At 39.7% G+C, this 21,815-nt stretch overlaps 1 protein-coding gene across 5 annotated transcripts in view; it reads right to left on the bottom strand.

Annotated features, from left to right (window-relative positions):
• Positions 1-21,815, bottom strand: part of SHISAL2A (shisa like 2A) — a 51,540-nt gene that overhangs the window by 27,435 nt on the left and 2,290 nt on the right. For 3 of the 5 annotated variants that reach the window (XR_011680650.1, XR_011680649.1, XM_071436748.1), the window contains exons 2-4: positions 9,456-9,533; positions 5,331-5,430; positions 283-457 (exon numbers count right to left, since the gene is read on the bottom strand). Coding sequence is in view for 2 of the 5 variants with exons in the window: in XM_071436748.1 (XP_071292849.1) it covers positions 283-457; positions 5,331-5,430; positions 9,456-9,508 (328 nt within the window). In the remaining 3 variants the exon portion in view is untranslated. Of the gene's footprint in view, positions 1-282; positions 458-4,916; positions 5,431-9,455; positions 9,534-15,721; positions 15,862-21,815 lie in introns of those variants that run through there. The other 2 variants (XM_071436749.1, XR_011680651.1) reach the window with 2 other exon arrangements.

Genomic DNA, 21,815 nt, shown 5'->3' with positions numbered 1-21,815 from the left:
GAAGTCACCACTTCACAATCTTTTTATCCAAAAGATTTATCCAGTCCTCATGACCTTTGTTTTCCCAGCTCCTGCCTTCCCATGGTAACAGAGAAAATAAAAAATACGAAATATTCACAAAATATACCTTAGAAGAAACATATTACTCAGAGCTGATCTGTACATTTAGCCATTAGAGCCAACAACTTCAGCACTTGCTTTCCCAACTGTAGCTCAAACTGCTCTTACTATTTTTTAAAAACACACGTATTGCATGAATACATAATCTATTTATTGAGTTACCTGTTAATTGTGGAGAGATTCTGAATTTGTTGTATTCATCATGAATAAATCCATATATTTCATTTGCAACTTCTGGCTTTTCATGCTGTAGGAAATACTCAGACACAATCTCACACGACATTAAAGTCACTGCACCATGTCTCTCAACATCATCAAAATAAGGAATCATCTCTGCCTATAAGTGAAAAGAAAAATTTCCCAGGTGCATTATTTTCTCCTCTGGAGAAAGGATTTTGGGATCTTTTTTAAAAAAGACAAAATGAAAACCAACACTGGACTGAAAGGACAAGTATTTCCTTTACCTTTTAAAAAACCAAACACACAAATACTGATTCTCCCATTACTTTGCCTCACTTCTTTGCAGCTAAAAATCTCTTTAGGAAAATCAGTAACTGAAGGGTGCAGCCAGTCTATAAAGCTCAGATGAGGTGAAAAAATGAGTTTTGAAACTTTGCAAACAAGTTGCTCTGAGCCATTTTTCCCACAGCTGAATCTTTGCCTTGTCTGTTCTTGTTTCCCACAGGTAGTTATGGCATTGGCAATTTGAAATAACTTGCTGATATTCAGCATGTTGTTTTATTTCCTCTCCTATAATTGAGTTGTGCTGGTCTGACATTTTGATTCAGCACTATAAAAGAAGCTGATCCAATTTACTGAAATTTCTGTGGTTGATTCAAAAATACTGATTCAATTTCTCAGTACATTCATTAGGGGAAACATACTTAACCTCACATTTGTTTGCACAAACAAACAGCCATTCATCAGGAACAAGAGGAACATCTCACTCTCCTCAGAATAAGTCACAGCTTTGGGCTGGGATGGATCTGACCTCAGGCTTGGTTTCCACAAGGCTTTTCTGTTTTGGAGTACAGTCCTATAAAGCCATTGCAGAGCCACTTCAGCACTCTCTTGACCCTGCATCAACACCTAAAAGGTTTCCACCTGCTCCAAGCTGTGTGAGAGAAGAGGGAGAACAGAGGCAGCAATAATGGCAAAGGAGCAGGTCAATGCAAGGTTTATTTGTGAAATCCAGATAATCATAGTAAACATGAGAATTGACAACACAGAATGTTCATAAACCAGCTGCTCACTTTCCTTTATTTCTGGAGACAAAGTGTGGCTCTTCCTTCTGCCCACCCTTTTGGAACAGATCCAGATTTTGCCTGGATGAGGGCTCAGGAGGTACAAGATGCTGCCCCATCAAGTCCATGCCCCCTGCAGAAGTTCATCCACAGCCAACCAAAGCCTGAACAACCCATTTTCCCTCAAAACTTTTAGGTCACACTGTGTGACCCAGCTGGCAAAAAGTTCAGCACTGCTGATGGAGGAAAGAAAATAATCATGGTCCTTAATACCGTTTTACCACCAGCTTCTTTTTAAACTGGGGGAAAGGAAAGCTGTGGTTTCAGAAGATACACTTCATCTTTAGTATCCTGAAACATCAGATGCAAAAAAGGTGCTTATATGCATCTCTTTGAACTTACCCTGTTCCCACTAATCAATTTCACCACTCTGTTTTGCTGCTGCCATCAAAATGTACTCTCAGTATATAAAGCAAGGCTCTTCAACAGTTTTTTTCTAAAGGATGTGGGTTGGAAAATGCATAGGAATAATGGATAGGACTAAAAAGATGTTTTCAAGTGGCTGGTTTATAATACATGTGAAATCTAAATTTCAGTATATTGGCCTCAGACGTAGAGATTTCAGAAATGCCTGGGTAGGTTCTTCCCATACAAAGGTATTTTATACACACTCTACACACATCTCAGGAACTAGAGAATGACAGGAAAGGGATGCTAAGTGCAATAATCCTGCTGAGCACTAGAAACCAGCACCTGTTCCAAAGACTCAGAAATAAACGGTGTAGGGAACTTGCAGAGATGGTTCTTCAGATGAGGTTTTCAACTTTTTCAATTTCTCTCTGCAGCAGAAATCTCTTTTTTTTGAACCAGACATCCTTCACCTGGCTCAGATTCTTCAAAAGCCAGTCCATTGTAGAATCCTCTCATCCTCTGCTTTTAATACAGTATTAGTGGATCTCTACCCCACTATTCAGTAGCTATTAAAATATGTACTTTTTCTGAAATTCCTGCAGTCCCAAACAAATGACTATGAAAATAACAAGATCACTTCAAAATCTATTGGACAATTTTTTAAATTCCTTACTTCACCTTAAAAGACAAGATTCCTGTGAGCTTCAGGCTAACAGAACAGAACTTCAAAACTTCTCATTTTTATTCCTAGGAAGTAGCTGAATCTTCATGCTTTTCCTGCTTCAATTATTCCAAAACTTGAAGGATGTAACAGTTGTGAGGATCTCTAGCATTTGTCATGTTAGGAAAATCATTAAAACAGGCATTATTTTCATTCAGTAAAACTGACTTTTCTTTGGTCTTTCTTCCCTAATTTAAAAATTGCAAAGGATAAAGCCTTCAGAAATTATTTTAAAAGTGAATAATTAATTAAAAGTGATTATTATGAAAATCATTACATACTTGACTGATTGTGTGGCAGTATTGATTAGGTATTTTCTACTTAGACCCAAAGATTAAGTCACACAAGTGAACGGGCAGTTACTAATATTGCATTATCAGAGAATGGCAGGGATGACAAAAGTAGATCATTTTGCAGTGAGCTGCCACTTCTGCCAGGGTGACTCCAAAGGAAGAAGCAGCCAGGCCCAGAACTGCCAGTGGGGATCAGCCAGCCTGGTTGGGACCAGGAAATCCATCAGGGGCTGCTGCTCATGCTGCTTTGTTGGTGTCTGTGTGTGCACACACACAAACACACTTTCGACATCCCACAGTCTGAGAGGCCTATTTCACCCAACTTTGATTTTGTCCCTATGATTAGAAAAACTCCTCAACTTTAAAAAACAATAAAAAATGCTCACAGCAACTCCTGTGAGATTTAGTAGCTTCTGTATGGCTGATGGCACAACAGCCCTGAATTTGCTTTATGTGGTAATTTAAGCAATTTAAGCTTAAAATGTTCCCAGGGCAAAAATTAGGGCTATGTCTAACAAGTACATTAGGGCTTATTATGCCTATTAAGCACAGGGAGTCGCCCTTGTTGTGACTGCACATTACATTTGAAAGCTGTTCTGGGCAGTGTGCTGATTCCCTAATCAAACTTGTGTGGGAGGTACTTTTTGGTGACATTTAGAAACCCTCAATTACAAAGCAACTAGCTAAAAGGGCAAAGGAATGGGTTTTCCTAAGCACAGTGACAGAAAACAAAAACAGACATTGGGCATAACCAAAGAACTGGAAGCATTCTTTTTGCATTCTGTTTTTCACTTTTAATTCTGAGTTACTTTGGTGCCTTAAGAGACTCAAAATGAATAAATAGTCCAGTATCTGAGGGGAAAATAACCTTGTTACTTGAGGAATCAAAGATTTTGAAATTGCCCAAGAGACAGAAATCAAAGATATTTTGATCTTGCAACATTCAAAATATCCATCTTGTTACTTTTAAGCATCTTTAGAATTTAAAAATTAAAGAAGTGCTGACTCAAATTTGTATGAAGTTAAAATAACTTAATTTTTTCTTTTCATCTTCCATAAATCTTTTATTGGTGGTTCAAAATGAAGCATATGCTTCCAGAACTTTTATCTCATGGCTGGCATCCTCCAAGGAAACCAGACGGCAAAACTCATAAATCCTTTCCCTTCTGCTCTTTGACAGTCCCAATCAAGAAAGTTGTGAGGCTGGAAGATGAGGTTTATATCCTGTTGTTATAAAAACATTTTCTTTATGCATCCAATGTGGTTTCAATTTTCTGCCAGTCCATGGTGGCAAACAGCAGTTTAATGAGATATTATATACAGGCAGCTATTGGAAGAACACACAGCACATTCTCTACTTCAATGGGAGGCACTGGTGTATTATTTCACACAAGAGCAGATGAGATCAGAAGCACTTTGGGGTTTTGATGCACAGTACCAGACAGCTACAGAGTTTCAATTTCAAGCACTATCACACAAAAAGATGTTACTCCCAAACAGTAGACAAGGATTCTGTCTTAACAAGTTGAAGCATAGCAACAGACAAAATTGACATGGTAGGTAAGTATTTTAGGCCTGATCTGCAAATGGAAGTTATAATGTCTACTGCCTTCATATCAACAGCATGGTTAAACAGTTTTGAAATTCTTTTGATCACTCACCTTAAAAAACCCTCACAAGATGAAAAGAAATCATTATCACTAATGTTCATGATTTCAAGACTGAAAGCTTGAAAGAACTGACAACTCAAATATGACAGTTAAGATTGTGTTGGCTGTTCCTAAGACTTCTGGAGAAATAAAATGTGCAATTAGAGCTCTTTGATTACCTGAAGGAAGCTCAACACTTCACAAATTAGTGCTCCAAACTGAATTACTACTGGAAAATTTTAGTTTGCTTCCCAAGAAATATTTCAACATGTTTTGATGAAGAACCTGCAAAACAACTCTTGATGTTTATTTCAATTCATTTCAGTGTATACCAATGCCAGTGAAAACAGCTTAAATCTTAACTCCCCTACAAAAATTTATTCTTTATTAACTTCACCTTTTGTTAGAAAATTCTTCAAAATAATTTCAAGATTCACAAGAATCTTCTGAGGAAACAAAAGTGAGGGGAAATGATTAATTAAGAAAAATACAACACAAATGCCAGATTTTATTGAGGTACTACATTCACATTGGTTTGTGCACTGAACAGTCACATTTGGCTAAAGACAACCATGTTCATGACATGAAGACACCACACTGAGATGGCACATGGGGAAAGCTTCAAATAAAGCTTGGTCAACATGGTGTGCCAAACTCTGCTCTTCTTGACAACTGCATTATCTCACTGGAATTGCACAGGGTAGAGACAACTTGCATGAAAATGACTGAACAGCAGTAGCTGACATGTGCAAATCAAAACACACAACTTCTCAGAATAGCAACCATACACAGACACAGACTGGCCCAGCTTCAGATTGGCCCTGGCTAGAGACAGGGGTTGTAAGAGCCAGGAAACACCTCTGGAAGAGTGAGGCAGGTTCTCGTGGCTTACAGTCACAGTCCATCCTTGTGCCTTAGGAAGTGGCTTGAAGTCACTTGGCTCTGGCAACAGCTTGTTTTGGTGGGGGTTTGTCATGGATGCAGCTCTGTATCTGCAAAATACCAGTAACAGTAACAAGGTAGACTGAAGAAGGGATGAATTTTCCCCTACAAAAGAATCCAGAACAAACCACGCAGCTCAATCCATTTCACTGGCACAGATACTTCTTTCCAAGTATTGCATTATATTCCTAACCTTTATTAGGTGAAGAATAGCACCCCTAAAGTGCATTACTAGAGCTATGAAACACTAAGTGCCTCCTCTGGGGGTGTTTGTGGATGGGCAGCTCTGCTGCTCCTCTGCTGGGCAAGTGAGAACTTCCCCTTGCATGTGATAAAGGCCCACACACAATGGTGCTGAAACAAAACAAAAAAGGTTTTGTAGATAAAGACAGTCATTCACCTAGCATGTCTATACAGTGCCTCTTGGAAAATGCACCACTAAAATCTACATCAAACCATGCAGTTAATTTCTTTTTAATGATAGACATACTTACAATGTGTGCCTTTAACCCTGAAAGACACCAGAATATATTCCAAACTACATTTGAGGAATTTCTATACAAAATAAATTGCTCTGTTGCTCTACTGCTCATTTAAGCAGGATTGATTCTGAGGTAAAACACAACAGCTGTTGGTACAGATGGATTAAGAAGCAAATGCTTGTCTGGATATGCAAAAAAATGGACATGTACTGAAGTCTGGCTGGACAATTTCAGCTAACTCAGCTACTGACAGAAGTTCTGAAGCAGGAAATCTTGGGCTTGAGGCAGATGGCAACTAGCAGCAGGAGCATCCTAACCACCAAAGAACATCAGTACTGGTTCACTGAGAGGAATGATGCTCATCTGAGTTATCAGTGATACTTTTTGCAGATTCAAATTCTAGATTGTTTTCTGCTGAAGACTCTGAGGATAGTTACACATTCCTGATGAACTTAAATGAAAAGCTGAGACATACATGTAAAGTGAGATTTGTACACTTCCCCAGCACTGCAATCTGGCTGACAGCAGTGTGCTCTGGCAGCTGAGGAGGCAAAGCCCATCTGGGATGTGTCAGACACCAATAAATGGCCAGCTGCTCAGAAGAGGGGGTTATCCTGCTGCATTGAGCCTTGCTGCAGTCTCACTGTGAATGAAGAGTGTGCTTCTGGGTTGCACAATTTAAGAAGGATGTTAAGGTACTCAAAAGCATCCAAAAGAGACCAACAAAGCTGCAGAAAGGGCTGGAAGGACAGGTGGAAGGAGTGTCCCATGAGCAGTGCCTAAGGACTTTGGGCTTGTGTACTTCAGGGACAAGGAGGCTGAGGGGTGACCTCACTGCCCTGTCCAGCTCCCTGAGGAGGGGACTGTGGAGAGAATGGCCCTGGCACAGGCTGCCCAGAGAAGCTGTGGATGCCCCATTCCTGGAAATGTTCAAGGCCAGGTGAGATGGAGCTCTGAGCAACCTGGTCTACTGGAAGGTGTCCCTGCCCATGAGAGCAGGATTGGAAACAGATGATCCTGAAAGTCCCTTCCAGCCCAAACCATGCTGTGATTCTCTGATCTCTTCTCCCTGGTATCCAGTGAAAGGATGCATGGGAATGGTTCAAAGCTGCACCAGGGGAGGTTTACACTGGATATTAGGAAGCATTTCTTTACTATTTAGTCAGCTTCTTCAATTATACTTGAGGACTTGGTTTCTTTTTAACTACAGTACCTTGATTTTTATTCTATTTCACTTTTTTTAAATTTAGGAACATTTCTTGAGGGCAAAGAAATAATTCTGAAAGGTAGTTTTAGCCCCAGAGTCTTGCAACTCTTCTCAGGGTGGTGTCATTCAAAAATTTTATTCATGTGCTCTTTAGTTCTTCAGCCAAGCTCTTACTACTTATCTGGGATAATGTGCCAGACACTTCCCAAGACATCCTTCTTCCCTCCAAAAATGTGCTTGAGAATGAGTCACTGAAAATTTCCCTTTTCATAACAATCTGTAATCACAGCCACTTGTTCCCACTTACCTGATAGGCAAAATTACCTTGACAAAGAGAGAAATTAGACTGATTTGTCATGATCTGTCTTCACTAAATCTGTGTCAGATTTTTCTTGTGCATAGGTCAACTACTTAATAATTTAATGTATTATCACCCTAAGTTAGAAGCAATGCCTTCATCTGCCTAGCTCCTCTCCTTTCCCTTTGTAAAGCTAAGAGCTGTGTTTGCCCTTTTGGTGGAAAAGAGCAAGCAAACAAACCTGAATTGTATGCTGAACTACACCAACCACAAGGGGTCCTGTTCCTAATTAAAACTCAGCGAATTTGGCAGAAGAAATATGCCTGCTAAAGGAAATCTAATTGGCACCTGTAGCTTTCTCCCAGCAGTAGAAATTTGCAACAACTGATGGACTCTCTGGCTTAATGCTGCACTGTGAAGTGGCTCTCCATGACAGGTGTGGGTACGAAATCTGCAGCAAGCACATGTGGAAAGCAGGAGACAAAAAACAACAAGAGACCTGGAATTTCTATCAGCACTTAGCCATATTATGTGTTGAAGTTCAGAAAAGATCCTTGCCTCCTTTTCCATTCTGAATCAGGAAGGAAAAAGGCTCACAGGTTAAGGACATAGTTTTCCTGGACTTAGCTCCAAATGAGATCTCAAGTATTTTCAGTCTTCACTATAATTCCAGCCTCATTTTGGCAAAAAAAAAAAAAAGTTGTGTAATTAATACACAAAAAAAGCTTCCAGATCTTTTGGTCTTTATATAATGCATGCATTCAAACCCTACCCAAGTCCTTTGCAGCTCTCTCTCCATTCTCTCCCTGTAAGCAACAGTGGGTTAGCAGGCACCCTGTAAACATCAGCCTCTCTACCATGACAGAAAAGAAGGCAAAGAGAAGCATGAGGAAACGAGAGGCTCATGGCCTTCAAAAAGCAATGCCACATCCACAGAGCTCAGCTCATCTCAGTACTTGGTGCTTGCCTGGGATATTTTTGGATTTTCTCACTACAGACGGCTTTCTGACTGCAGGATCCATTTTAGTCTTTCCATGGCATTTTTCTCCCACAAGCCATTTCATTTGCAACAGCAGAAAAAAAAATGTGTGGAGGTGGTTAGGAGTTTTGAAATTAGTTTTGTTACACTTCAGTCTTTTTATAAGGAACAGGAGCCAAAATCAACTTGTTATGCTGATAAAGAGCTCTGAGAAAGATGCATTTGCACTTGGGATGCACAGCGTAACTTTTTTTAAGGGTACAAGTGAAACAGGGAAGTCTTGACTCATTTACTTTCCTGCTCATCTGAAAACAGCTGCTGAGCAAATAGGACCACTTATTTTTCTTGTGCTAGACATTGGTGATCTGCAGCTATTCTCACATTCTGTGGCTGTTAAGCCATGAGCTTTCACCCCCTGCAGAAAGTAAAATGCATGTTTCATGCCATTTGAAGTCCTTTGCATTATTCATAAAGTCCTCTTAAGTCTGAAGTACAGCTCATCTGTATTGGGGTACATTTTAAACACTGTTCTGCAGGGTCTGTGCCATAGGCAGTTTGACCTTTACACATTATTTCAGCATAAAAATCAACTTTCTTGCAAGATAACCCTCTCCAGTTCTGTAGCAAAATTTACCTGGCACTGATTCCTGCATCCCCAGGAAAACTGCCCAACAGAACTTCACTGCTTTCACCCTTCATCACACAGGAGCCTTTCTGGCAATTCATCACTAAAGAAATTCTTTTGAATAAGTTACAGTGTCTGCCTCCTCAGTAAGCTCTGGTGCACCCAGGCCAGCTCAGGGAAAGGACAATAACAGCATAAGGGAATATAATCTTGTCTGGCACATAACCATGATGGAGTATTCAGTGCCAGTAAATCTGGAAGAGATGTGTCTGGGGAAGGACTCTGTCCAAGTCTCTGCAGATACATCCCTGTGCAAGGACAGCATCAGGGCAGTGTATAAATGAATCAGCCAGAGACAGTTTGCCAGTGCTTTTCAAAAAGTTAAAAACCCACATAAAGAATAATTTTATGAAATCCATGTAAAACAGAGTAGAGAGTATACAAATACTACAGAATAAGATAAAAAGAAACATTCTCATGGTACCTCTTTTCTTCATAACATTGGTAGAATCCATTCAGTGCCTCTGTCTTTAACATATCGAACTCCCTCTGGCCTCACTGTCTGTAAAACAAAGGCATTTTTAGAAGAATTAAGAGCATTATTCTTCCATCAGTTGCAAGTAGTAATACATAAATATGCCCACTGCACTAGGAAAACCACAGTTCCTGGAATCTTCTACAATTTTTAGATGAGACAGATTAAATCCATTCCACTTTGCATTCCTGGGCCTCAGGGAGGCTGCAATTATTAACTTGTGTTAAAAAGGAATAAACATCAAAGTGAAGAGCAGTTTAAGGAAGCAGCACCGTGGTATAAGCTGGGCCTGTAGCAGGAAATCAGAAAGTCTCCTAAAAGAAATTGCATTAAAATTTCCCATATTCAAGAAAACAGGTGAGAAATCTCAAACTTTCATCCCTCTCCAAACATAATCAGTCACTGCTGCTTTCAGTCACCTTCATCCAGTGACCCCAAAGCTCTGAGTGTGTGTAGGGAGGCTCACAATATTTCTTTGCAAGTGTTACCCAAGTTTTATAGAAAGATTAACGTGATGACAGGAGCAGATAAAACTATTTTTAGTTAAGCATTTTACCAATTTCCCACCAAATCTTTAGTTCTGGCATCTCCCATCTTCTGAGTGTTTGGTTTTGAAGCCTAGTAGCATTTGAATATTGTTTTTCAGAGCACAACTTCATAGGTTAATGTAAGAAATAGTTAAAATTCCACCAGCTAAGTGGTACAGACACTTGCTTGGAGCAGAAGGGCAGGAATCTTTGATTCAGTGCAGATAACTCGAGTTTGCCCATCTGAGCAGAGTAACTAAAGCAAAGGCAGCCTGCAGTGGATCACTGCAGGAAGGGAGGAGAGAGATACTCTGCCAGTTTTCACTGATCCCTGCTGGCAGCTGAGAAAACAAAGCTCTAGAAGAAAAGACTTTCCTAAATGCACTCAACTTTATTTCCTTTCTTACCTGATATTTGTTCTTTCATTCCCTTCCCACTATTCTCATTCTGTTTCCAGTCCTTATTTTCTGCTACTCTCCTTCCCACGATAGTGCCCACATCCATGAATATCAAGTCAAATTTGGAGTCTCTCCTCCCGTTTCTCTGCCCTAAATCTCAACCCTGTACATGATTCCCCCTCTGCCAGGCTCCCTGTCCATCCCTCTCCCCAAGCACCAGGCTTCTGCTCCACCTTCTGGCCCCCAGGACCTTCTCCATCCCCTCCAGCATCGCTGCCTCCCTGCCCTGCTGCTCCCAGCTCCATCAGTCCTATCCCTCTTCCAAAAGCTCCCAGGAGCATTCAGCTCCTTGAAGGTTTCTCTTTTATCTGCCAGCTCCAAAGCCTCTCCCTGCTTTATCCTGTCATCTAATTCTCCTTGTGGAGCTCATCAATCTTCCTCCCAGGCCTCCCTGGATTTCCCATTACCCTTTAGTTCAACACTGTCTTTGACCTCATTTTCCGTTTTCCCAAGTGTGGGCCAACACAAAGAGACAGAAAAGATAAACTTAACTGGGCAGGGTACTTTTCTCCAGCCAGTGTGTGGGGAAGGGATTGAAAAACAGATTCCCTATATTCAAAAAGGGATGAAAAGTTGAGAATGCTAAAATTTTAATTTTATAAGAACCTGAAGCAAAGCAGATTGAGAAAGGGGAATTATTTGTTATTGAGGTGTTTTGAAAGCTGAATTTTATTTTCTTTTGTTTGAATTGAAAAAAATGCAATTTGGTTTCAAAAATGCAAAAACGGGATTTGGTAGTTTAGCATTTTTAAAAATCTGCACAACAGTATTTAAGCCAAGATCTTAGTTGAAAACAACTGAGTTATTTCAGCTGGGAAAAAAAACAAACCCAAAAAGAAAAAAGAATTCTTAGCAGTTACAGAGGAAGGCACTTTATTTTTGAAGCCTACAGCAGCTAGGTGTATATTTGTAGTAAAAAACATCCTTCCTAATGCGCTGCAAAAATCTTGCTGCTACAAGAAAGTCTGGGAAATTTAAAAGCTAAGGAGTCCAATAAAGACATTTCAAAATCCAATCTGTTCTAGTGATGTACCCTTCCATTCAACTTGAATTCCCAGCTTTAAAATGGAAATTTTCTTCATTTCATAAAAAGAAGGCAAAAAAAAGTGGTTTTTTCCAACAGTTGAGCCCATTTGGCTGATTTTTCCCGATACAGAAATCTGAGGTACATGATAAAAGTAGCCTAACTGGGGAAATTTAAAGCAGCTACAAGAACACCAAACAGTTGAAATTACTCCTAAACCTAGAAGGCAAAATTATGGGTGTACATTCCAAAAGCCAAGCAGTGCATCTGAATTCAGACAGCAGCTATCTGCTTGCACAACCAATAGTCAGAATTTGTACTGAGCTAAGAAAAACAATGTGTGAGAGTTTTGTGCTTTTTCATCAAAATACCTGAATATTTAATATATGTGAATAACTCCCCATGAGGAATCTTTGATTAAGGAGAGAAATAGGGACAGAAAAGTCATCTGGCTATTTTTCAAGCTGTGTTTTTCCTTGTTATGAAGTGAAACCATGAACTTTTGCAAATTGTGATGTCACTGCTTTGCAAGAGCAAGGAATTAATAACTTCTATTAAAGCACATCTTCCCTAGCACTTACAATTAATTTACAAGGCCACAATTCTTTCACACTCCAACCCAAAGGTCCTTGTCTGACTCTGAACACATTTACAGAGGTCTTCCCGTGCTAAATTTTAAGGGAGAAGTATTAGTTATCATCATAAAATGTAATTTGCTATTCATGCTTTGCAGTGGCATGGAGCACTTCATCTCAAAGGTCTTTCCAGACCTGGCAGAAATACCAGGGCAACTCAGAAAATGTGATTAAAAACTGTTTGGGTCATCAAGGTGGAGAGACTCTCTCCACCTTTTATATCTGTGATGGCAAAGCCCATTCTCAGGGGCCAGCAGAGATGATCATTCCTCTCCCATCAGCTGCCTGGTCAAGGCAAGGGTATGGGGAAATCCAGAGGCACACCTTTTCCAGGGGTGCCTCTGAATTTCCCCTTTTCTGCCTGTTTACCACTCCCATCCTGATAATTATGCAATATTTACTCAGTCCTCCTTATCCTGCACTGTGGGGATGTTCCAGCATTATTCATTCAGCCTTAATGAAACACTTAAAATCCTGTGAATTCTAGCTTCCCACATAGGGAAGAGGATAAACCTTTTGCAGAAAGAAAAGTTTTTTGTTAAAAGAAGAACAAAGCACATGGCCAAATTCCCTTTCACCTTGAATAAATACATCATGTTTGCATATTCAGGCTTGGATTTCTTCGAGCCTTCTTTTACCACTACTACTCATCCCCAGCCTTCAAATGGGAGAAACAAAAACATCTACAATGAGTTCAATGGAAAATACTTTCTCTTGGAAAGAGCTTAACAAGCAACTGAAATGCAGGATCTTCATTTATATGTGCTTGCCTGCACATACTGTCTTGCATATTACAGATCAACTCTGCACTCTACAAATATAAATGTCTGACTCCAGTAACATTTAAGTAGTTCTTCCTTGTCTATATCAGTGGCTGAGCTCATTCTTCCTGAAATTCAATGCTCAGATTAAAATGTAAATTTTTGCTAGGGCTAAAACATCCTTAGCTAACTCAAGAACCCAATCTCTAACACTCAGTGCTGATGCAATGGAAGATCTGTGCTGATGCAATGGAAGATCTGTGCTGATGCTATGGAAGACCATTTGTTTAAGGCTAAACAGAGGCAAATTCCAGTTGATATGCCTTTTGTAGAATCAGAAACTTTAATAAAGGGCTTCATATTCAGTTTATTGTTAGATTTATCATTGATCTGGATACTGTTTCTGTAAAAATTCAACTACTCCACTTCTGTATTTTGGAGATCTTGGATGAGCCTAAGAAAAAGAACAATGACCAACTTTTGTTATTATGTGAGATAGGGAAAGGCATAAAATAACCAATTGTTTGTTTAATGAGATATGAAACTCCAACTGAGCTGATGTATTATGGGTGAAATTGAATATAATAAAGAATACTACTTTCAAAAATGAGTGCTCTCTGAGTGCTCCAGGAATCCAGATGCTGCACAACAACTAGAATGTGACACAGCCTTCATCTAAAGGCAAAATTATGCCAGTTCAGAAAAAGCTGTGTTGAACTGAGTTCATACTTAAAACTCACAGCCCTCAGGCCTGCAGCTTTCTGAAGCGTCTAAAAACTGTTTTAATTTTTAAATTTGTTTTTATTGCTTATGTACAGTTATCCTGCATTCTCAGAAGAACTGAAAGATGAGGAGAGAGGCTGTTTTTATTTTCTCCAGGGCTGCAAGCAGCTAACCAGCCATCTTGTCAGACACTCAGCCCTTGCATGACTTCCATGCAAAAGAAAGCCAAGTATGATGAAGGCAAGCACTCAGGCTTGTCAGTGAAATCCTAAAACATTTCTAAAGATCTCTCAACCTTGGCAAAGCAACTGGCTTTCAATTTCCAGCAACCCACCTCATCAACAGCCAAAGCTATGAGAATTTGGATGTGAAATAATTTTCATTTGAAGCAGGCAAAGAAGCAGAATAATAAAAGCAAAAAACACAAGATGAGAGCAGTCAAAACCATGTTTAAATACAAAGGAATTTGTCCAAGCAAAGCTCCAAACCACACAGAAGATGGCTGGGAAAAAGCAAAGATCCCTCAGCTTCCCAGCCTCAGAAGGTTCAGAATTGTGGCTTGGGATGCCTACATGAATGCTGGGTCATCAGTGGGATGCTGTTCAGCTCATCCTCCAAAGAGAGGAACAGCCTTTGCCACCCAAGCAGGATGTGGGTTTGCAGCAGGGTTCAGGTCCCTACAGAAAGATGGAATTGCTTGGCAGCAGAGGTGCAGTAGCACCTGCCTCCTTCCCAGCTCCTCACGTGCCAAACATGTCTGGCACAAAAATAAAAGGCATGAGAAATACAGAACTGCTGTCCTGGCAGTGGATTAAGAGCTGCTGCCATAGCAGGAAAACCCGAGGGAAGAAATTGAACAGCTACATGTTCAAAAACATAATGCCTGTTTATAATTAAGACACAATCATCTTGTAGAGGAGCACGAGAGCATTCTGTTCATCCCACCCAAGAGTTTATTTAGGCTGTTCTAGCTAGCAGGTCTTAATTCCACTCTCTCTCCAGGATAGTGTGAAGTTTTCAATTTGTAGATTAGTAGCAGTTTGCTGAATGTGTGACTTCAGCAGCTTGCTCACCTCACACAGCTACAAAGGAAGGCTTTGCAGTTCTGACAGCTCTATGAACCACTTTTAAACCAAAGCCTGCATTCTCTGGAGAAGAAAATTACACAGAGGAAGCTTGATATGAAGTGGACTGTGTTAACTAGACACTCAGGAGGGGGCTTACTGCTCTATAATGAGCTGTAATTACAGTAACTCATTGGTCATTTACTGCCATGCAGGTGTAGAAGCATTTTAAAATAACAAGTAAAGAGAAAACTTGAGCTGAGCTTTTTCCTAGCATTTGTTGAATTTCCAATGCCTACATAAGAACAACATTCCTTCTATTTCCTACAACTTTACTGGTTGAACTGCTGAAACAGTTCATTTAAATATTTAGGAAGTCCAAGACAAAGGGTGAAACTTATCACACCCCATCTTGCCAAGGGAGATTTCACAAATGTAGTGAGCTGGAGCAGCAGCAGCAGTCATTTTCCCATGTGAGTGGGTTAGTGCAGACTACATGCACTGTTCCTGCAGGCATCTGCCAACACAGTCTGGGCACAAAGGCATGGACTACTGCTAATGAAACAGAGTTTTAGAATTCAAAGTCTGGATCCTATATCAGGAAGAAAGGAAAAAAAAAAAAGAATGACCTCTCTCTGTCACAAGAAAATACACTTGAACTCTCTCCTGAGATTCTTATTCCTAGAATGAATCACTACTATATGTTTATGTACTCTTGACAGGAAATCCAGAGTAACTAAATCAATAAGTCTCTTCCTGATAAAGGGGCTAATTTACCCTCACCCAGTATTGCAAACTTCTACACTTTTCCTACTACTAAATAAATATACTAAGCTTGTGCTAAATGTTTTGAATTTGGTGCAGATTTCACAGAGCAGGCATACAGCAGGACAGCTTGATTACATCTTGACATTCCCATCAGAAAGAAAACACACACTGTTGGATTCCTCCACATCCATTTAAAGACAGAGTAAGGCTTTTCCTCTGCAGGTGATAATGCACATCAATAACAACTGGTCTTACCTGCTGTCTGTAAGCTCAAACCAGTATCAAGTTTGCTGCGTGGCTTGGTGCTGATAAACAGGTAACAGAGAACACACACAGTGATGATAAAAGCAAAGAGGACCACTGCTGCTATTGACAGGCCCACGAGTGCTCCAACACTAAGAGAGAAAAACAAAAACAATTAAGTGTACAAACAGCCTGGAGGACCCATTAAAACAATGGTCAAGGTGAAGTCTGGAGTTTACTTGTACTCAGGCATGGAAGTAACTCTGTATTCACTGTAAATCAAAGTTGAGAGCTCAATACTTCAATTGCATAAACTGCAGTTATTTCACTGTCCTCAGAAGGGTCAATGTCATTACACAGCAGTTGAACATCCGGCCCTCAGTGACATTTCATGCATATTACTCCTGAGTCTGACATAAAGTGTATTTATAAAAATCAGAAATAACTTCATGCAGTAACTGATATCAGTGAGATCAAAAAGTTCTTCAGTGCATACACTGAGAGGGATTCTAGGGTTCCAGGCAGCTCAAACTCCATGACTATTAAAGCTGTATTTTCAGTCTGAAATGCCATTTTTATAGTATAAAAACCCATGCAATCTATGTTATTCAATTCCGTTAGCAGCTCTGCAGAGCAGGGTGGAGTACTGTGATTGCTGTTCTGCCTTTGCATAAATGAAATAAATCTCCAATCAAGACTGGAGAAATTCTCCCATGATCTTTGTCACAGTAAAAGGAAAACTAAAGCTGAATTAGTTTACTCACAATATCAAAGGCATCAAAGAAGTAGGAATGAATTACTCTGGAGGCCAAACATACAGTACTATATGTAGATTTTACCAAGGTGCTATCCTGCAGAATAAAAGCTACTTTATACATCTCCCATAGGGATACAGTGAGACACTATATGTATACACTGAAATCTCTCCTGATTTCCAGACCTTATTTTCAAGTCTTTTCCTAATATAAAATTCTCATGATGAAATAAAGGATCCAATATAATACAGACTAGCTATCATTTCCTACACTCTCCTGGGCCATTTGATGCCTTCCATGTTCCAGTCCTCTATTCTACAGTCCATGACAAAGATTCTGACTTCTGGTGAAATTAAACAGCAGCTTTTTGGTCACAGATGAGGAGTCTGAGGACTGAGAATCCTTATATTACTGCTCTGGTATATTTACAGTTTTGACAGATGTCAAAAGGACAGAAGAGAGATGAATGTCTTGAATTCTACAAGCTCCATCCTCTAGTCATAAAAATGCCTTTATACATCACTGCCATCAGGGAGAAGTGAACTCTACTGTGGCCTTGCAGGAAGATGAGAAGAATTCTGCCTTGGGATGTTTTTATGAATTTTACATTCAAGATACTGCAAAGCTTCTCTACAAGCTCCCACAGCACCAGCACACAGATATGTCCACAGGAGAAATTCTTAAAATCAGCAGGATGAGAACAGCAGATATTGCTATGACTTTCACATGAGGTTTTCATTAGTTACTGGTCAGATTCAGTAATGAAGTTTGGGCAACATTTAGCTCCATGCACAGCTAAAATAATTTGTTATCAGCAAAATGGTTCTGCAAAGAACAGCTTTACTCTTCTGAAGATTTTTCATGGTATTTATCATCTGCATGTAATAGGATATCCTGATGTGTTTGTGCATATATGTACATATTAAGCAAATTTTTCCTTACTGTTTTTTGGCTCAAACAAAATTTGCAGGCAAGCAATATTCTGCTTACTATGGAATCTGAATATGACCTACACTCAGAGATCTCACCTGGGTTCTGGCCTTATTTTGCATTTTCACTTGGAACACCTTGACCCAAATAGACAAAATAGAAGACATACATATTACAGAAGGCTGGACAGCCATAGAATCATGTGATACAACCAAGGCTCTTCAGAAACAGTTATTTGTGCTTTTTTGTCATGACAGTAGAAGCTTTATTGCAAGATTTCATTTAAATTCCAGCCCACAGTGCAGGACTAAGGAGGTTCTCACCATTAAGCAAACATTAAGCAGAGTCAGCTGCCCTAAAGCCAAATAGATCAAATACATATTAATGATTATACATTTTTCTATTTAGACATCTGTTCCTTCTTGGCTGTAGCTCTTCTCCATGCAGTTGTAGAAGATGACATGGACAATACAGTTGTGTATTGCAGAGCACAAAGAATTTTCAGTATCACTACACAACTTGTGTAAGATGCTTTGGGAGTTACAAAAGGAAAAGGCAAGAAAAACCTGAGGAATTCTCCAGGTCAAAGCTCATCATAGGTTATGTGCTACAAGAAATGTTGATCATGCTCCAGCAGCAAGATGAGAAGATCTCACCAGCATCACAAAACCAAACAGATACTCTGATTCCACTTCCTGAATGAATCAGGAATCAGGACAATGTGTACTTACTCTTTTTAAACACACAATGTTTTGCTACCAGATTGTTCTCAAACTGCTGAAGCCGTCAACCCACAGAGAAGGTATAATTAAGTTCTGTAAGATTAATTTTCGTTCAAGTTTGGGGATGGAGGGTTGTTTCTTAATTAATCTAATTCAGAGAAATTTAATATCTCTTCCACAGCTCTGAATACTGACATTTCTTAACCAGAATACAATATTTTCTTTCATTCTTTACATATTAAAGCTGTTATTAGAAACAAAATACCAAATAACTATGATCACTGACCACTTTAACAATTACACTCCTGAAAACAAAGACAATCTTATAGCATGTCCTCTAGATTCTACAGCAATCACTATGGTGCTGCATATCTGCTTTAAAAAGTCCTTGCTAAAAGCATTTTGTCAGCTTCCATTCTTTACTTTAAACGCTGTCTGAAGGCCACATAGTAACAGTCTATGGGTCTCAGGGTGTGTCTTTGAGATCAGTCTGACAGCAGAGACACTAAACAAGCAAACTAAAAAGTCCCTCTTGCCCACAGCTGTGGCCTCATTAGTGAGCAAACCCTCCTGCATTAATAACCCACTCAACCCCAAAGCAAATATGTTGCATAAAAATGGCAGTAAAAGCTATGGGGTAGCTGTGACACGAGCAATGTTAAGTTTGGTAGGAGATCCAAACAGAACTCTCCCAAGTTATTTTCCACATAAAGATAGAGCCATACCACACATTTCACTGCTGTTACACTGAGTGCCACATCCAGGCTTGCAGTACAGCCAAAGGCTTCACTCAGCAGAGGCTCCACTCTGCCAGCAGCCTCCCCAGGGATCCCCAGGCTGTGTCCAGAGAGCTGCTGAGCGGCTCCATCGACCTGTCTGTCAGTGGATAATCAGCATCACACCCCTACAGTTATTTTTAGTTCATAACATTAGCCCATCCACACCATCAAAAGCCAGGGAAAATTTAAATATTGGCTAAGCAGAGGCAGTATTGCCCACTGATAGACTGAAAGGAAGCTCATGAGTCACCCGGATTCGAGTAAATCAAATGTTCCCAATGCCATTGTTGCAGTGACGTGTCGTTCACAGTATTTGCAAAGCACACAGATAAATATTCTTGAGAGACTGGAAGAATGGGCACAGAGAAACAAAAGGCTTGCTATTTTGGAAAGCCAAACCAGATGCCTGGAGGTTGGTACAGCCAAGCAAAGCTTGGCCTCAGTATTAGGCCACCATGTAGGTATTAATTAAGAAGGCATTTTGAGTAAAACTATATGTGGCTTGACAGAATTTTAATCAAATATGTATTATTACATGCAACTTAAAAGATACAGCTTTGGAATGGATATTAGAATTCTATTTGATACTGAAAGAGGCCATTATAAAAATAAGACTTCCTAGAAGAGGGACAAAAATAAGTGTAAAATATTTTAGAACAAAGAGAAACAAAAAGGCTGACTGAACATAACTGCTTCAGTTCAGTACAAATACCACATGTTCAGCATTTCTCCCCTTCCACTCAGCTTGGGAGGTAAAGCAGATGTGATAACTGCATGGGCATGCACAGCACACTGCTCTGGAGGCTGAGCTGCTCAGTGTTTGGCTCACTGGTGTTTTACAGCATCTGTGTTTGTGGATTCAAAAGCTGAATAACCTTCTGATGAATTCTGCCTTTTCCTAATATTGCCTTCCCTGTTCCATGGGCTCCTGACAACTGTAAGAGACAGCAAAATGCATCCTTCCCTCTTCTTTGAGGAAATAAGTCTTTCAAGATCTACGATTTAAAAAACCCCTAAATTTTATTATTTTATTTAGCAAAAAAAAAAATTATAAGTCAGAAATTAATAATATTATTAATTATATATAATAAATTTTGCATAAAATGTGAAATGTGTCAGAGTTGCTCAATAGTCTATTATCTATGATAGTCCAGCAGCTCCCAGTACAGCAGGTGTTTGGATGTTGTCAAATATTGGAGTTCTTGCAGAAGTGGGAGGGGAAAAGAGGGTTCCATGTTGCTAAGGGAATGGGCAGTGTCTAGTTCTAAACATAGTACAGGCAGTAGAGGATTGGCAAGAGAAAAGAAGAGCATAGGCTAGCAAGAAACTATTGATTAGGGTTGCCAAGGCTGCTGGCTTCTCCATGAACTGCTCAATCAGAGCTGGAGGCCAACAGGTCTGGCCATGTCCATCCCACAGCAGGAAAAACAGATGGGAAACGTGCAAGAGTTTCCTGCAATTCCACCTGGTGTGCCACCAAACTGAAGGAACCTCTGAGATACCACCAACCACTTGTGGTGCACTCAGGCACTGCTTTCAAAGACCTGGGGGAGTCAAGCAAATGAAGATTTAGGAAAAGAACACCCAAGTCCTGGAGTACAGCAAAACCTAAAAGAGTTCCCCCATCAGAGCCTCCTAGTCCTTTCCCTTCCATCTCCAGACTTACCTTGACTGGTTTGCCTAACTCTTGTTTAGTTTTAAATCTTAAGGGTTTCATGTCTTAAAAGTGTGTCCTCAAAGGCTGAAAGAAGCATTTTAAGGATTGTTTATCATATGGCTGTTACCAACCAATATCAGTAAGAGTTTCATGATCATCAAAACATTCTGAGAGGGCAAAAAATGTTGGTTTTATGTTTACTTTAAACTACTAATTGAACTGTCATGTGAAAATGTATACAGTTCTCAAAATAATGTAATACTATCATGTTTATAACACTATAGTGTTAATAACTAAAAATTATTCTATTTGTTACTGAAAACACATAGGAAGTGATTCAATTCTAACCACTCACTAACTTTGCTTAGAGAGGTAAAATGTATTTACTCACCTATTTTCTACAACGAATATAGTCATTTATGGTAGGAATTAAGCACAACCAAAACTCTACTAATGGCAATTTCCATGAGACTTTTCAGCAGCTTAGGGCTACTACAGAAAGAAATAAAAAGAAATCCTTAATTTTCAAAGTTTGGGCCCAAATTTCTGACTTAGATGAAGGCTAAGCTGTCATTTCTCAGATCCTACAAAATCTTTTTAAAGGAAGAGCTTTCAGAGAGGTATTTAATAAAAGCCTCTCCTGGGATTCAGTTCTTGGAGGTAATTTTTGAGAAGATGAAGCTTTAAGAGTCTTCACTACAACATCCAGATGAGACATTGTGATGCAATATTAACTTATTCCTTCAGTTTTTCTGCCATCCTGAGAAGGTTTACTGTGATTGAAACAGTCAAAGGTTATGCAAAAATATAGCATTAAAACAGAGTATTTGATAGCAGAAGTGTAAAAAAGGACACTTGGAAGTGTCTTCTCACATCAGAGAATCCAAATAATTGTGTGTATGTCACAGAGGTGGATGGCTGGGAGATCCCCACAATCGACCCACTCTTTACACCAGACAAAGCAGATTTTAGGTAATAATACATTAAATATTAGATCAGATAAATTCAAATAATTAGTCCACGGTACTGGACAGCATTAACTCAGGAGCCCTGAGGGAGTTCACACGTGGAGCTGCAGAGCTGCTGGCCGAGGTGCTGAGGGTGTCTGGCTGCACGGTGCTGACTCTGAGCCCGCCTACGATACCCAAGTTCACTCTCCCCAAAATGAGGGACAGGTCCTTTGACCTCTACCCCCAGTCATCTCGTTACCATGCTCCACCCCAGGGAGCTGATGGCATTTACAGCTTCCTGACATAAAATCTT

The sequence above is a fragment of the Agelaius tricolor genome, unplaced genomic scaffold, assembly GCF_023055355.1.
Source record: "Agelaius tricolor isolate 1412-34295 unplaced genomic scaffold, bAgeTri1.0.p SCAF_11, whole genome shotgun sequence".
NCBI lineage: Eukaryota > Metazoa > Chordata > Aves > Passeriformes > Icteridae > Agelaius > Agelaius tricolor.
Note: the sequence above shows the minus strand (reverse complement) of the source record. Positions and strands in the feature narration are given on the sequence as shown.